This window comes from Aptenodytes patagonicus, chromosome 26 (assembly GCF_965638725.1).
Source record: "Aptenodytes patagonicus chromosome 26, bAptPat1.pri.cur, whole genome shotgun sequence".
Lineage (NCBI taxonomy): Eukaryota > Metazoa > Chordata > Aves > Sphenisciformes > Spheniscidae > Aptenodytes > Aptenodytes patagonicus.
In genome coordinates this window covers 3,138,160-3,155,760 of record NC_134974.1, presented here as the reverse complement: position 1 = coordinate 3,155,760, position 17,601 = coordinate 3,138,160, and the positions used below count along the sequence as shown (strand labels likewise).

At 50.2% G+C, this 17,601-nt stretch overlaps 1 protein-coding gene across 1 annotated transcript; it reads right to left on the bottom strand.

Annotated features, from left to right (window-relative positions):
- Positions 1-985: 985 nt before the first annotated feature.
- On the bottom strand, positions 986-13,254 carry LOC143171159 (uncharacterized). Its single transcript, XM_076359942.1, has 4 exons — positions 13,112-13,254; positions 6,821-6,864; positions 1,855-2,033; positions 986-1,705 (listed from the first exon to the last, which is right to left on the bottom strand). Exons 1-4 carry the CDS (start codon positions 13,202-13,204, stop codon positions 1,551-1,553), a joined length of 471 nt encoding a protein of 156 aa, XP_076216057.1. The 5' UTR covers positions 13,205-13,254; the 3' UTR covers positions 986-1,550.
- Positions 13,255-17,601: the final 4,347 nt, after the last annotated feature.

The following is a 17,601-nucleotide window of genomic DNA, read 5'->3' as shown; positions in this document are numbered from 1 at the left end:
CCTGCCTGCAAGGTATCCCCCATTTTGGAGACCAGCAGGAAACTTGCGTATTGATCCTTCAGGGCTGAAATGGTAACTCCGAAGAAGGCTGCATGGCTGCTCTGCCAGCTCATCCCGAGTGCCAGGACAGCTGCTGCCCACACTGAACAGCTCCACGGGCACCCATGGTCACCCAGTGTTTCTGGGAGGACCCAGCTCTATCACATTATTTGGGCAGTGCTGTGCTAGGCAGAGGCCACTGAGGAATAGATCCAGTAAAAAGAGCTCAGATGGAGTCACAAGGATCCCTCCCCAGTCTTCACAAGTCTCATGGGGACTTCCCAGTGAACACATTTCCCTGCCACATCCACAGACAGGAATTAGCAGCTCTCCCTGGTAGTGGTGTGAAATGGGGTGAGAGCTGATGGCAGCAAGTACCTGAACCTTAAATCCTCTGTTCATCTGGATACCTGGACCTATGCCACCATCCAGAAGGAAAACTCCTCGGACTGCTTGGGGCTGAGACCAGAGTGGAGGTCCCTGTGTCACCACAGTGGCTGTGAATCGGTGCCATCTGCTGCTACGTGAATGTGGGACTGTGGTGCTCTCAGTGCTCCAGCAGACTGAGAGTTTGAACACATACTGCTAAATTAGTTACAGAAATGTAATCACATCTATACACCAGAGAGACTGCTAACGGCTGACGAGTACGAGGAAGGCGAGGACTGGAGGTGTGCAGGAATGCAGATGGACTGGGACAGATCTTTAAAGCAGTTCAGCATTAATTGTCGGGAGAACTCCCCAGCTGATCCTTTTACTAGTGCTGTAGAGGGTGGCGTTAGAGTAGCTCATCTTCAACAATTGCCACTTCACATCTTGCCTCCTTACTTGAGGAGGAAAAAGTATTTCATTATCTCTGTTATCAAGAAACATCTTCCTGCTGCTTTTAAAATGTAGAACAGGAATACCTATTACAATGTCTGGCTTTCCTCCACTGAGACTGCCAAGTTAACTGCTTCCATGTGGAAGTGAGTCTGTGCCAGTGCTTGTATTCCTGTTATTCCTGGTAGAAATAAATAAATAAATAAATAATCTCCCTTCATTCCTCCAGACAGACGACTGCTTCACAGAACTGTCAAGCTGTCACTCTCAGCAGAGGCATCCAAAAGGAACAATGTCAAGTGGCTACATGCAGCCCCTGAAACATTTTTGAGGCCGAACAGCACTGTTTAGCCAGCCAGTCTGGGCTCCCAGGCCAGAGACAGGGATGCTCCCCATGGAAATCCTTTGTCCTTTCTACAGCCCTGGGCTTAAATTATGATATATTAGTGACATGTCATGCTAGAAGAAAGTCTATGCAGGAAGAAGGTTCACAGGGAGAACTGGAGCCTACATGGACCATGCATTGACCTCTTTCCCATGCAACCATCGTGTGTATCTCCACTCCCTTACCGCCACTGCACCATGACAGTAGGAGCTTGTGGAGGGGTATGTGTGTGTGTGTGTGTGTGTATGTTGGTGCACTACACAACATCCATTCTGGAAGCGCTTCACCTCAGCAAAAGAAAGAGTCATAAATAGTCAAACTGTTTGTCTCGGTTCTCCTTGCATGATCCTCTGTTAACAGACTTTGCACCTTGGCATCTGTTTGCAATGGTCTTGGGGAACCTGATGAAGAGCAGGGAGGGGAGCAGATGAGTAGCGTCTGTTGACCCGAGGCTCCAGGCTATTAGGAAACGAGACAGTATTTAACACATTGGAGAAAAAAGCGTGGGTGACGCTCTGTGCAGCAGGATCACTCCCAGGCGCACGCATGCACACACATACTCAGATGTTTTATAGGGCAGCGGAATCAGCATTCACTTTACAACTGACCTGGATTACTAATGCAATGAAGCCAAGGCCCCAGGCACTGCTCAGGGGGCATGGTAACCAGTGCAATCTCGGGGTGATGCACACTCATGTCGGTCCTGCATCCACTCCAGCGTGTGATCTGAATGGGGTCAGACATCAGGTTTGGTGGCTTTTCCACAGTTGGCCAATTTAGAAAGCAGCTTCAGAAAAGAGAAAGGAAACAGAATCCAAAAAGTGACTCATGAGGAGGAATTAGTAACTCATTAGCTCTGGGGTTTAAGCGGAGAGTTTACTGGTCCTGTGGACCAGGGCAACATGCAGCTCATACTAATCCAGTCTCTTTCAAGTGGCAAGAGAAACCACCAAAGAGAGAAAAAGCCCTTTCTGGATGGATTGACTCCCACCCAAGGGTGGGAGCTGCACCGCTGGGAAAGCAGAAAGAGATGATGTGCCCCACTTCAGAGGTTTGGTGGCAGTTGTGCTTGACCAAGACACTCTGAGAGGAGGAATCAATCCTTATCTTTTACAGTATCTCAAGCTCAGATGTACCATGGCAGAGCATGCTCCACCAGCTTGGAACATGAATTTTGAAATAAACCCCTTTTTTTCATTTGGGACACAGTTTGTTGCTGATGCTGTTGCAGTACCACCAGTCCATGTTCTCCAGAATTTCTGATGGACTTTGAAGCATGAGATTCAAGTCAACAAGGCAGGTTGTAGTGGTTATTGCTCTGCTACCAGGGTTTTGGCAGACCACACTGTGTTCGGGGCCAGGCTTAAATATTACCTGAAGCCAGTGTAGTAACAGCCCAGTTGGGCTTTTGTTAGAAGTGCTGGGATACCACAGGAGATGCACTGTACACCTTCTGAGATCACTGCAGGCCAGGCAGGATACTCTAGAGCATCTCAGCACCAAAAGCTTTAGTGTGAGCAGCTGAGCCCCAGACATCAACGTTACTATGAACAAATCACACCCCAAGGTCTATTCATAATATTGACAAGGGGTGGGCATCAGCTGGAGACTCCAGAGCCTTCCACTTAGCGGACTGCACAACTGAGTCAAGGCCTGAGACAGTGCAGAAGAGGAAGCATTGCATGGAACATAGGTGCAAAAGAAGACATGTCTGTCTGGTGTCTGGCACCATGAGCAACGCTACCTCCTTCCAGCAGCTTGTCCAGAAGGTCTCCGGGAAGTCCTGTCCTTACTGACCTTAGGGATGTCTTGGATACCCTAGATTATTCCAAATGGCTCTAAATGCCTTAGCTAATGAAACTCAGTGAGGCCCTGAATCCTCACCCCTCACCAGTGGACAAAATCAGGTCAGGCCAAACCAGACATTGCATTTGATGGGCTGAATCACTCTCCAGACTCCAGCAGCTGCATTGACTATGTGTCCATTGACTGGGTGTTTGGACACCCAGCACACACATAGACAACCTCAGCTGGGTGAGTGATTATAGGTTTCCTCATCTGCAAACTGAACATCTCTGCGGAGCTCCCAATTCTGAAGGAAATTTAAGGCATCTACATTTACGTTGTCTACGCTTAGCAAGATGAATCCCTCCTCCAGTGCAAAAATGCAAGAGCCTTCACCTCTCTGCACGTATCTGCTGTATTTTTCACAAGCAGTCAGAGGAATAAAATGGAAATGAGTCATGAAGAAACTTCTTCCTGTAACAGTAACATATGAGGAAGGAGATGCACATTATTCAGCTTAGTTACTGGCATGGCAATGCCAAAAAAAAAGCAGCCAACCACACAAGCCAGTGTCAAAGGTATTTATGACCTTCACCCAGCAAAGGTTCATGGATGAACCTCTCCAGCATCCTCTGCTGGCTCAGCAGTAGGATGCTCCATGCTATGAAGCTCTCCTGACTCCACCTTTCTGCCCCAAAGCTGGTAATTATTTCTTTCTGCAGAGATATCCTCTATGGTTGCTGAAAACAGCTCTCAGCTATTCGGGATTTGCTTACTGATATCTTTATCAGGCTTTCAAAACATTCAGCCCTTCCAAGGGTCTGAGTGTCTCACCTGTATTCCCGATCCTCAGTTACATCCATGCAGAAATTGTGTGTATTGTTTAGGATGTAACAAATAATAGCTGCCTGTAGGTATTCACCTTTTGCTAAATGAGTGTCCAGACATGAAATCGCACCAGATTACATAAAATAGTAAAACCATACAGAAAGAGTGTAAGAAAGATACATCTTCATGTTAAATCCAGTCTAATTCTGTATTGGGTGATCTGCTTTAGTTTTGCAAGTTGCGGTGACTCAGTGTCTGCTAGCCAGATCTAGGCAGATATCTGAGACAGTTCTGTGTCATGGCACTGTGAGACTGCCTTTTCCAGTGCCCTGTTTTATCTGCATTTTAGTATATCAAAGATTTTTCAATCTTTTATACAGAGCTGTTTGCTTTACTGGCTGAATTCAACAGGAGAAGGGATGGAGGAGTTTGAACTACTGAGCTTCTACTCGACCCCAGCATCTCTGAGCCCAGAGAGGGACTTCTCACAGGCTGGTATAGGCAATGTTTCTCTTGGGTTTTAGTTCACTCAGTCTGGCTGCTGCTAAAGTTGGACATCAGCCTTCAGTCCCAAACAGGAGAAGGAGTAGAGTTCTACCACTGAGTACTTTTAGCAACAGTTTTACTGGTTTTTTAATCTATCCAGTGGTTTCTTTACTGCATACAAACTTGCAAAGCTTTCCCTTGTAATGTTTTTATAGCCAGCCCAAAGCTCCCTGATGTGTTTGTAATGAGCACCATGTATGTATAATTTAGGATATGTTTAATCTCTCTGCCTCTGTAATAAAAAATTTACGGTTTTGGTTGGTTTGGGGCTTTTTCTAAAGTATCATCATTCTTGTTTTTTCCAGGCTGACCCAAGAATCCCATGTGATTGTGTCAGACTGCTCCAGTAAGGATGGGCAGTAATTGATGTACCAGAGATTATGACCTTTGTTGGGCTGAGACTGCATCTCTCTGTTGTTCCTTTTTTTTTCGCTTGAAGTCCTATCTGCATGTGGTTTGTTTGCATCCAGCCTGAGACGGATGGTGCACGGATTTAATGAGGTCGTCTTTTCCCACCAGTTCCATTTGTAGCCATTTGATGTTCAGCTCTGAGTAGTAGATTGAGTTAAAGGCTATTTAAAAGTCTATGATGCAGACAAGCATTCTGCCCAATTTTTATTCTTTTATATATTTGTTAATAAGCATCTCCAGGGTAAAGGTGAAGACCATGGTTCACTTCTTGGAGAAGAAGCCAATTTGGTACTCCTGGATTATGCTGTCACTGCTGAGATACTGTGAGATCCTGCTCCTGACATGCAGAGCAAGTGCATATCCTGCACAAGGGTAAAAACATCATCATGGCAGTGTTAATGCTGTGAAAATTCAGGCAAACCTGCTGTTCTGCTGAAGCAGAAACATTTTACGGAGACACTGAGAATGGGACAAGCATCAGTGAAGAAGGGTGATTCTTCCCTACGCTGGTCATTGCGCACAGGGAAAGCCTGGGCTCAGGTTCCATCTTGCCAGATCTGAGATGAAAATTTCTGCTTGGTCTCTTGCACAGGATGCAATCCCCTGACTAAATGCAGATGTCAGGCGCTATTATGTACCTGTCCTGGTAATTGCACAAAGAGAGATCTTCTAGCCAGGAGGCAGCTCCATTTGGATGAGTTTGGAGATGTCTGCATCTCCAGCATGTCAACCTGCATCAGCTGTTTTGTAACCTTAAGGACTTTCTGTGGCTACCCTTGGAAAGCACCTAGGAAAATTAATTCCACATAGGCCTGGGGGCATAGACTATACATGTGCTGTGTTGTTCCCCCAAGCACTGGCAGTGATGGATAACATGCACCTGAAAGTCTGCACGCTTCCCCAGGAGGTTAGTACCTTTGCTGTTGAAACCATGGCTGTGGCAGACACCATCAGCCCTCTGATGTTTGCACAATGGGCCCTAGTCTCTCTGTTACTCACGTATGTAGGCACAGTCCAGCCTCATCTACTGTTTCATCATGGCAAAAGCATACCAGAATTCAGTAACTCCCAACCCACGCACAGCTCTCCACCTCAAAGCTAACAGCAGGCTTAGGTCTGCAGGCAATGCACCCAGCTCCACACCATAATGCCCCGTTGTACAACACTCGAGCCACACACGCTCTTCATCCTCCACATGGCTCATGAAAAATTGCACCTACAAATACCCCATGCACACCCGAAGCACACAGCACGTGTGGAAAAAGTCAAACGCAGCAGCAAGTGGTACGGTGGCATGCTGCACTGCTCTGGAAATCCTGACACCTGTGGTGCAGGGGCTGAAGCACAGCTTCCAGCAAAACACACTGGCACCCAAGCCATGGGGCAGAGGCACTCTGCATGCCTAGGACAGGCACGTACACACAGTAAGCACCTCCACATGTACACTCTTCCTACAGGGGAGTCAGGACTGTGAAACCAGCTACCGCCATTCCCAGGAGTCTTTCGTTTAAAGGCGCCATAAAGGAAGAGCTCTCTGCCACATCTCTTTGGACTAGCTGCCTTTGAAGCAATTTTACTCTAGGTTCCCTCTCGGCTACTGTCAAGTTATTCGTTTTCTCTGTCAAAACCTTTTTATTCACTGGGAATCTCAGCAGGGTTCTTCACTTGTTAACATTGCTGATTAAATTTCATAGTCTCTAACGTAAATATTCAAAGAGACTTTCCCTCTTCCCACCATTTAAATAGCACAGACCGTGCATTTACATACTTGTACAGGAATGAATTGGATGGGACTAAATTAGAGCCGCTTGCACAGGGCACACACAGCTGAGGACAGACATGATATCCGACATACATTCCCAAGTATGCTGACAAGACTCCCAGACAGTCCTGCCTGGCAATGCTGGGCTTCCCAACCCCACAGGCACTGGTGACCTGCCTGCTCAGCTGCCCCTCCGGCCCCCTGCGATTGCTACCTATCAGAAAGGATGCAGGAAGCCTTACATCTGTCTCCAGGACGTCCTGGCTGAAGTCCAGTCCGCACAAACCTGTGCAGGGAGGAAGCAAAGAAGGAAGAAGGTGAGAAAACCCTCCTGTACATGTTGCATTTCATTACAAATAGCAAACCTCTGTGCTTCAAATGATGGCTGCAGGGCAGGCGAGGGCACCATGAATCAGGGCTTGGCACTTCTCCAGCCATTAGCATCTATTTCCTTTGCTGGCTCCAGACTCAGTCTTGGTAGGGGAGACCTGGGAAAGGATTGCACCCTCTAGCCCAACAAGCTGTTCTATGGTTGAGCTGGTGATTTCAGACTGGGGTCTCCTCCCCACCATCACCATCTGCTTATCTTTCTCCATTTACTATTTCATTCACCTCCCCCCTGTAGTGCAAGGCTCTGGCGTGTCTCACCTGCCCTGAAGACCTCATGCCAGTGGTAGGAGAAGGCTGAGGGAGAGCTCCCTCAGACAGGAGCCGGACTGCAAGGGAGGGAGTCCTGTCCCAGCACTCGCACTGCAGGATTCATTTCTTTGCAGGCTACAGCAATAACTCCTCTCCTGCTTACAGGAGAAAGCTCACACTCCTTGAAGGGCTTTACCTCTTGTGTTAATATGAGTTGCTTAAGGAGAGTACTTCTAAAGAGGGCATAAATCTTTGATGAGGATTCATGAACACACCTAGAGCAATGCCCAGCCAGCTGAGAGTTAAACGAGCAGCGAGGCTGCAGGAAGATTATTTCCTCAGCCCCATCCTACTTCATTGTTCAAAGTGCTGGGACAACAGAGCCCAGAAAGCAAGAGGGGTACTGAAGTGAGCCAGAGCCTGCGCCTCTTCTTGTTCCCTTACAGCATCTCAAGATTATCATTAGTTTATTAACACCTGATCCAGCACTATATTTTCTCTCCTCTCCTTCACCATCAAGTCTTTCTGTCTGTTTCTGGACAGAAGGAATGGCATTCTTTTCCCTGGCATATGAAAGACTATAAAACCTGGTAAGTATCGATCTCAGCTTCAACGTCATCAGCCAAATACTGACATTGCTTAAACAAAGGGGAGCGCAGTCACTCCTGCTGCTGAGAACAGACACAGGGAGGTATGGTGAGTTGGAGAAAAGCTGTTATTGATTCAGCTCCACGTTGCAAAGCCCTTCCCCTTCCTGCATTAAGGGCTAATTTTAGGCTGGGATGATTTGATAATGTGGTAATGTTCATCATGCAAACCCATTTCATTTCCCGTCCAAGGCAGACAGACATGGGGAGCAAGGCTCCAGCGGAGCAAAGCAGCACTGGGTGTTGGGCAGCAGCAGGGTCAGCGCACCTGGATGCCATCACAACTTCATCTTGTGCCCTGCTGCTTCTCCGCTGATGTTTCTCCCCCTTCCATCCTGTCCCCAGATGCTCTGGCTTCCCTCCTGCCACAAGCAGGAGGTCTGGACATAGGTGATGACACCTCCAGAAGCACCAGCCCCTCTCCAGCAGTGTTGCCTGGTGCAAGCGAGGCCCCAAGGGGCTGTGCATCCTGGCAGAGGTTGCCCAGACCATGGGGTGGGCTGAAGTGCACTAGGGTGCTCTGCAGGTCTGTGGCCTTTCTTTGCACAGCAGCTAGGGCACAAGATCAGTTATGAACCCAAGGCTTGTCCTGAAACCAGGTTGGAACTTGGATCCAGAGCAAATTCTGTCATCACAGAGCTGATTCCAGTGAATCTGTGTCTAACTAGTACAGCACGTGCAGGAGTCTGGAGCCAAGAGAAGACTCTGCCCTGAGCTGTTCCCTGGACAGCTGTGGAAAAGCAGGGCAGTACTGAGACATTGTTCAATGAGAAGATAGAGCAGCAGAGAGCAAGCTCATCCCAGGGAGCATGCCCTTCCTTACCCCAAGAGATTTCACCAGTGAGAAACACCGCTCAGAGCTGTGCTGAAACTCCACGGTGTTTCCAGGCTAGCCACGATGCCCCAGCCCATAGTAGGATCCTTGGATATCTGTTTATCTATATCAGGAGATGAACAGGTAGCATTCCTGCTGCCTCCTTCCTGCTGCCACACCACAAGCGCTGCAGAGTAAATGGCTGTGAGGTATGTCAGGCCAAGAGGAGCTGCACAGAGCAGGAGATTATCCTCAGCCTTTCCCTGGACACGCAGAGAAGATGCAATGCTTTATCACTGCAGGACAAATCGCAGTCCTTTCCACAGGCTCCTGGGAACAGCAGAGGAGGGCAACGCTCCCATCCCACCCCAGCATCACACCCTGGAGCCAGCGGAGCTGCAGTCGCCCTCGTCTGTATGGCTTTGCCTTATACTGTAGCTCTGATGCCAACTGAGTCACATTCTCATAAGATCCTGACTTGTGAGGTGCAGAGCCTTGATGTTGTCTGGTCTGAGCAGGGTGAGGCTGCTGGCACAAGCCCAGTCACTGGCCCTGCACACATGCAGCAGAAATACTGCAGATTGCCTGCAGCCAGGCAGGGGAATTAGAGATGATGGAAGAGCAGGGACTGGGCAGGAGCCAGGGGGAAAGGATACAGCAAGCTCACGGCTACCTGGTGCAGCATCCCTCTTCTCGAAGGGAAGCACCAGAAACGTGAGAGAAGCATGTCCCTCTCTCATCCTGCCATGCTCACCCCAGCCCTGCTTCCCTCACCACCACTGTCCTGGTCACTTCCAGCCCACCACCCCTCAAGGGGTGCTCATCAGCCCATGCTTCTCCTTGCCCCATAGGATGTGCCATGGTAGGGGTGGGGAGAAACTCACAGAATAGACAATTCTCTCAGAAGTCTGTGTGAGCTCATCTGATGCTTTGCACACCCAGAGGTCTAGAGCAGAGCTGCACAGTCATCTCCTGGGCTGGGCTGTGTCTGTTGAGCCTGCATGACATGGGCTGCAGGCTGGCAGCAGAGCAGGGTGGCTCTGCAACAGAAGGTGAGCCAGGAGCCAAAGGTGAGGACAAGGCAAGTGAGGGCAGCAGCCACACTAGCAAGGGGCATGCTCCCATAACAGCCCAAGCAAGAAGGGCAAACCCAAGCAGGTTAGGGTCAGGACTCGCTGTGTATGGGCCTAGACACAGACAAACCTGCCGTGTAGCTCAGTCAAGGACCAAGGGCAAGGGCTTGAGCTTAAATGCAGGTCCAACGGGTGCACGGGGGGAAAGCTACCTACCAAAAGTTTCTTGCAGCTTTTTCTCACAACTGAGCTGTTTTCCCTGCAGTCAGACCCAGCACAGTACAGACAGCCCAACCCAAGGAGGGGGCAAAGAGGTTGCCCAGTTCAGTGCCATCCAGACCCTGACCATGGGGGATGCCCAGGGTCTGGAGGTAAAAGTGGGGGAAAGGGGCAGCAGTGGCAAACTGGGGATCCACTGCTGTGCATGCAACAGGTGCCCGGCTCCAGGACTGGTCTCGGGGCTGTGGCAGCCCATGCCAAAGCGATTCAGTCACTTGGATTGCTGTCCAGTCCAATGAGGCTGCACAGTCCCTGCACCACCATGCTTCTCTGGCAACTCTTACAGCTTCCACCTGCTCATTTATTCCAGTGCTGACGATAATGGCCTTGCAAGCATCAGCCTATCTTTGCAGAGCTTTTAAAAATTTGGCATGGCAATATGGAACAAGGAAGAAACATGCAGGACAACTGGAGAGAGGCAGGTTACACCGGCAGAGCTCCTTAATGATCTGGCTGCTATCTTGTTGACACTGGACTGGTGTAGAGCCTGTGTTCAGAAACCAGAGCAGTGTGAAGAGCAGCACTTTTTCCCCAGGGCTCTGTCCAGCCCAGTCTTCAGTAACCACAGACCTGAGCATCAAACCCAGAATCAAGTTTCAAAAGCTCTGCCATTTTGGGGGTGAAGAGAGATTTGTTTTCATCATTGTTTGGACAGCCTTATTCTCAGCACTGGCTGCCCCAAGACCAACAGCATTTACCTTTCAGCAGTAATCTTCTTGACTTGGCATCTGGAGGCATGGTTGCCAGCCAGGGGAAGGTGGAGAGGCAAAAGGAAGGTGAAGGTTGCCCCTGGGTCGGGGCAACCCCCAGTATCAATACAGGCTGGGGGATGAAGGGATTGAGAGCAGCCCAGCCGAGAAGGACTTGGGGGTACTGGTGGGTGAAAAGCTGGACATGAGCCAGCAATGTGCGCTCGCAGCCCAGAAGGCCAATTGTATCCTGGGCTGCATCCAAAGCAGCGTGGCCAGCAGGGCGAGGGAGGTGATTCTGCCCCTCTACTCTGCTCCGGTGAGACCCCCCCCTGGAGCACTGCGTCCAGCTCTGGAGCCCTCAGCACAGGAAAGACACGGACCTGTTGGAGCGGGTCCAGAGGAGGGTCACAAAAATGATCAGGGGGATGGAACACCTCTCCTGTGAAGAAAGGCTGAGAGAGTTGGGGTTGTTCAGCCTAGAGAAGAGGCGGCTTCGGGGAGACCTTCTTGCAGCCTGTCAGTACTTAAAGGGGGCTTATAAAAAAGATGGCGGCAGACTTTTTAGCAGGGCCTGTTGCAACAGGACAAGGGGGAACGGCTTTAAACTAAAGGGGGGTCAATTTAGACTAGATATAAGGAAGAAATTTTTTTACGCTGAGGGTGGTGAAACACTGGCCCAGGTTGCCCAGAGAGGTGGTGGATGCCCCATCCCTGGAAACATTCCAGCTCAGGTTGGACGGGGCTCTGAGCAACCTGATCTAGTTGATATCCCTGCCCACGGCAGGGGGGTTGGACTAGATGACCTTTAAAGGTCCCTTCCAACCCAAACTATTCTATGATTCTATGAAAAAGTCTCTGTGCATTCAGGGCAAGCTGGGAAACTGTGATCTGAGCAAACCTGGTTAACCTGCAGCTACTGCAGGCAGCAGTGAGCTGTTTGCATGAGGAAGATTTCCAGGAGTCTCCCTCCCATTGCCTTCGGTGCACGGACCCCTGCTCAGGGACATCCACCAGCTGACACCATCCTGCTCTGCTCCCACTTTCCTGAGCTGCAACGAGCTTTGTCCCCGCACAGCTCCAGCTCATTGCACATGGGTTTGCAGCCTGCAGACAGACCTCAGCCAGGCCTGGCGTTATTTTCAAGCTGAACCAGATTACACTAACGATTTGTCTTTCAGGAAACAGTACCAAATGCTTCAAGTACATTTACTATTTAATCTTCTGTCACTAATGAGCCAAAGCCACTAACTTTTACTGTGCTCTGTAATTCTTTCTCCTACAAGTAGTTCCATGGAACAGCTAAGTTTGCAATTCGATATGAGAACACTTAATTATCATTACTGATAGAGCATCATATGCTCCTAATTTGTGGAATTAACTTCAGAAACAAGCATCTTCTTCAGGGATGAAACAACTCTGCTATTCCAGCTCTTTAAACATGGTAAAGAAGAACATGCTAGAATATCTTCAAGTACATCGTTTGAGTCACACTTCCTTTAATACGTTTCCCGTTTTCAAATGGGGTCAATAATTTTGGTTGCCCACCTCCAGCAAAGCGGGGTCTAAGTTTGCAACTATTGTGCACAAGGGATCAACTTGCAGCAGGCAGTGGGAAAAAACTCTCTGGAAACCCACCCCAGTCTGTTGAAATTTGTGCCCCTTGTCAGAGGCCATTTGGAAATGCAGATCTGTGTGTCCAGACAAGCCCGGATAACATGCTGTCTTCTCTCAAACACTCAGGCTCATTCCTGTTTTTAATCTGGTAGGGGAGAAGGGGGTTCACAGCAACAGTGGAAGAAGCAGGCTAGAAGTGAACTGAGCATGACAGGGGCTCCCGCAGAGACAAAATTCTGGTTTTGAAGCAGCGGTGGCTCATGGGGTTTAGTAACTGACTTGAAGAATTTAAAAGCAGCCATCTCTGGTCTGCCTATCACCATTTCCAACAGCAGACAGTAAGGGAAGGCTGTAAGAATAGGGTAAGCATCCCTAGCATGCTTTCTCATCCCCCAGCGACCTGTGGCTCAGGGATTTCCCAAGCCCAAGGTGGTATCTTTAGGTTTAATGGCCCTTGATGCCCTTGATGCATTTTTCATCCAATTTATCCAGCTGCTTTTTGAATCCATGCAGGCTGGTAGCATCCACAGTGTCGTCAACTAACCCCCATGCTGAGTCAAGTATTTCCTTCTGGTTGTTTACAAAACAAGGAAAACTTTGGAAACCAAACTTAGACACCCTGGAGCAGAGCCACAGTGCGGCTCTGGATTCCAGTCTGATAGCAAAAGGGATGTGCAAGTCATGGGAGCCAGCCCCTGGCTAAGCAGAGGCAACACGAGGAAATGCTGCTGCTTTAACAGCCAGAGAAATGCAAAGTGATTGCAGAAATACTCACCGTTGCCCCTATCCTCAGCTTTGGTCCCCTGCTGCTACAGAGCTCCCTGGGAGGCAAGATTGCCCGGGTGCACCAGTGCCGCTCATGCTGCATGTCCTGAGGTGTGCTGCCCTCTCGCACAGCTCATCCACTCACCTCCCTTCTCCGACCCACACAGACTTCCTTATATCCCACTCAGGTCTCATTACTACAGACTCATGTGCATCGCTAGAGCTCTTGGTTTTGCTGCTGGCAATGGTCCATACTCCTCTTCTGGCCCTGCTAGGGCCCCAAGCTGATCGTCTCTCCAGTGATTTTGTCCCATAGCAAGGCATGGTCAGGTCTGGCATGGCTCCGAGAGTCACTCCTCCTCCCATAACAGGCTTGGCTGAGTCTGCAAGAGAGGGTGTAACATAGCAGAGAACAGCAGGACTCTGGGGTGAGAAGGATTCATCCCCTCCCCTGGTATTTCCTATTGCACACCGTATCTTCCAGCTTTACAACCTCTCTGGCTCTCTATTTATATCAAAGGAGTGTGCAGGCAGGGAGCAGCGAACAGACCTATTACAGAGAACTAGGCTGCTATAAATAGTCCCATCAGTAATTAGCTGCAGAACTATTCATTAAATAGGAAAGCATGTAAACAAGAACTGGAAACACTAGGGCTGAGGTACCCAAGCCATAGTCCATGCCCCACAAGGCCATGGGCTCTGACTAATTTTAGAGTACTGCCAGGGAGCAAGAATAAGCCTTGTGTCCCCGATGTATCCCAAGGGGAGCACACAGCAAAGGCCAAGCAAGGAGGAACACAGTGCACAGAGCTTGAACGCGTATCTCTGGCTAGATGTCAGATTAGGTCCACTTTCACCACGACCTCCATCCATTTCCATGGGCTGGAGAGCCATTTTGCTTGTCAGTTTTTGACCCAATGCATCACTTTCAGCTAAAAAGCCAGCTGCCCTGCTGTGGCCCAGCAGCCTCCGACTCTGGGCCCATGCCTACAGCAGGCTGGTGGTTATAATTTGGGCCTGCAGAGGACAAAAGTCCTCCCCTGACTGATGATCAGCAGGCAGTGATCCCTATAAGCTGCTGTGCTGTCCCGAGCTAGGAGGGATATCTGAGCATGGTGTATCCTATGCCCAGCATTGCCAGGACATGTCCCATGCCCTGCAGCAGTGCTGTCAGGATGGGACACGCAGGTAGTACCAGCTGGGACCAACAGTTTGCTCCTTGCCAGGGGCTGCCACCCCATTCTTGTTCCTCCAGTCACTTTGCTCTCAAACCTTGCTAGGTTGCCCCACAGCCAAAAAACATGACTGCTCCCAGCCACAGACTGTGGGACTGTCCACATCTGCTTCATCTGCTCAGCACCAGGTTGCAGACATCTCCTTTTAGATATCTACAAGAAGGTGCCTACAACTGAGCAGGTGTCTCCAGTGAGGACAGTACAGACCCTGGGGAGTGATTTGCTGTCCAGCCCCAGTAAGTCCTAGGAGAGCTAAGGTCTCGTGTAGACACATTTGCTATCCACACTTACACATTGTTGTCCACACACAAGGGCTGAATCCATCCCGCAGCTTTCGCAACAGTTGGGGAAGAGCAGGCTTCCCTCATGCCTTCATCTCATCCTGAGGTGGTGCCTGAAAGAGAAGGATATGTCACACCTTAGCACAGCATGGGGAGGCAGGAGCAATTGGAGGAGTTTTAAGATTGCTCTGAAGCTGAGGAGACCTGCCTGGGAGCAGGAGCAGCCCCATAAGCAGTCACCCACCCCCCCAGCCTGCGTGTGCCAGCCCTAGCCAGGCAGTACACAAGAGTCTAGCTGTGCCTGGGGCACTGCGCTCGCTCTGCTGGGCTGCAGTAAATGTACACGTTTGCCTACCAGATTGGCAGCAGAACTGGGTTCCTGTGTGACTCAGACTCCTCCCTGGAAGGGATGTGGCCCCAGTCCCACTTGGGCCACATGGCCCCAACCCAAAGACCTCCTGGTGCCATTAGCGGTGTCCCTTTTGCTGCACAGCCCTCCCACTTGTCCTTCCAACATGGGCACCAGCTGTAAGGCCATCAGGACATAAATGACAGGGGAGAGACACGTTTGTGTCTTGCTCTTTATGGCCATTTCATTAGTGCAATTATGGTCCTCAAGAAAACCCAGGATGCATGCAACACTGCTCAGGCAAGCAGGTATGATTTGCTCCCTAGAGATGCATCAGGCAGGTGTGAAGCCCCAGCACAGAGGCTCCCTGGGTCTCTGCCAGCCCACCTACCACCCAGCACTCTGCTCCGGTTTCTGTCTGCCTGTTCCAGCCACCCCCTGCCTGTATGCTCCTGGTTCTGGCCCCTGTACTTGCACTCAGCAACAGATTGCTCTGCCCCCTTCCCTGGTGTTCCCTGGCTGCTGCTCCTCAGGAGCACTGCAAACATCGGCCTGGCCTGGTGGGGCCAGCTGAGTCATTCATGCTGGCGGGCTCGGGGCTCTGCAGGGGCTCCCAGCAGACCCATAGGTCTTCTCCGTGAGAACCAGGAGGAATCACTCCCATCACCCCGCAGGACCATCACTTGAGCCAAGAATCATTGAGGGAGGATGAAAATGCATGTGTTCAGGCAGGACCTGCCACCACAGCTTCTGTTAAGGCTTTAATTTCCCAGAGCCGCTCCAGACGCTACTTAGCAGAGCAAGCGAGGGAACATCAGCCCAGCCAAGCAGTTTGCGTGTCGGCTGGCTGAGCATGGGGAGAGCTAACCTGGGCCAAACATCTGCAGGACATCATGCCAGGCTGCTCCCCACCCTGTGGGGACCACTGGAGGGAAAGAAAGAGACGGAAGCTGTGTCTGGAGGAGAGCAGGCCCCTCACCGGCACTGTTTGATAGCACAAAGACTTTGGTGGAGGAGGACCTCACAGGGACATGCAACCAGATGCAGGCTGATTGCCTGGTGGGGTGAAGTAGCAGCACAGTTAAGGACACCGAGGGAAAGCCATGCTGTACACTCCCCCAGTAAACTGTCAGCAAACTTATGTAGAGACTAAGAAAATTCCCTGTGCTAAGCAGCCTGACCTGACTGCAGCCTGTGGACCACTTTGTTGGCTACGGCAAAAGGGCTTGACCCTAGCATCTGGATAAAAAGCCAAAAATATCCCACGTGTGATACCCAGACTTTCAAAAATGGCAGGTGTCTCCTTTGTCTGCAGGAGTCTGCAGCCCAGAAGGCTTGGAAGAGCCCCTGTGCCTTGCACTGGAGCCCTCAATATGCTTTCTAATGGCTTGCACAGCTTGTGCTCCCATTCCTGGATGGATATCACTTGGTTCAGCAGTGCTGGACGGTGACACTCCTCTGCATGTGGGATAACTGACAGAGCACACATGTGGGATAACACACCAGAGCATCTGCCTGATTGAGAGACCAACAGGTCACCAAGAGCTGCTTGCTTTGGTGCTGGCTGGAGATGGTCAGGAAACGTTTCCAAGGACCACAAGAGACCCACATGTGAGCGCTACGAGGCAGAGATTGACCTGCCTGCATTTAGTAACCTTGGCCAGCAGCCTCTGCGATCTGATTTTGCCATTTGTTTTCTGCTGTCCTGTTGCTCTCTCTATAAGCATGATATCCAAGAAAAGCCAATCCACATAGGCCCTGGGGTAATTTGGCTTCGCTTTAAGTGCCTTTCAACTGAGAAGGGTTTGCTGGAAGTACTGACCCACAAGCAGTGCCAGAGAAGATGTTTAAGTCCCAAGTCATTTAGTCTAATGGCACACTGCAGCCAGGAGTTCCCCAGATCTCCAGCTATGACAGGAATCATTTCATTCTCTTCATTCCAAATTTGCTCGTTTTAATGCCTGTTCTTAAGGCACATTGCTTCCCCATCATGTCAGGAGCTCGCATCTTCACTGTGTCTTAACTCCTTTCATATTCTCCCTGTCTCAGGCCAGTAATTTCAGTTTCCTGGACTCTCTTCCTAGCACAGCTTTGGGGACTCCCATGCACGTGAAGAGGCATTTTTGTCACCATCCTTTACAGTGCTCCCATTTTCAATTCTGCCCCCTCACTCTGAATTATCCCCACATGCAGCTCCCTAAAGAGATCCGCTCTGTTTGTCTGAAAGGTTTTCAGGCTCTGAGAGGGGCTCATCCATCAGCCGGAGATTTGGCAGCTTTCCTGGGACTGTCAGTTCCCAAGAACAAACAGCTGCAAAGGGAGCAAAAAGCTCCCCCGGAATCGGGGAGGAGCACACATGGCTTCAGCCCATTGCAGAGAAACAGCCAAGCACCAGAACTGCTGCCCTCGAGCCAGCAAAGCTAAGCTCACGGGCCATCTCTGGACCGAACTGGTCCCCTGCTCGTCTTGGAGACAGCAGCACTCTCCAGGCAGCATCTCCATGGCATGTTCGGACCCAGAGCTGAGCCAAGCATGAGATTGTGTGCTTCCATCAGGCACAGCCAAGGACACTGGACTTGCATCCTAGGGGACACAAATGCTTGAAGCCACATACATGTCAAGAGCATACCCTTTT

Bases quoted from the DNA above. Each gene is read 5' to 3' on its own strand.
- LOC143171159 (XM_076359942.1), bottom strand. From the start codon at position 13,204: ATGCAGCATGAGCGGCACTGGTGCACCCGGGCAATCTTGCCTCCCAGG. The intron at 2,034-6,820 runs GTAAGGCTTCCT...TCTTTTCTGAAG, and splicing joins AGGACGTCCTGGAGACAGAT to CTGCTTTCTAAATTGGCCAA. The intron at 1,706-1,854 runs GTCAGTTGTAAA...GTTTCCTAATAG, and splicing joins TCATTGCATTAGTAATCCAG to CCTGGAGCCTCGGGTCAACA.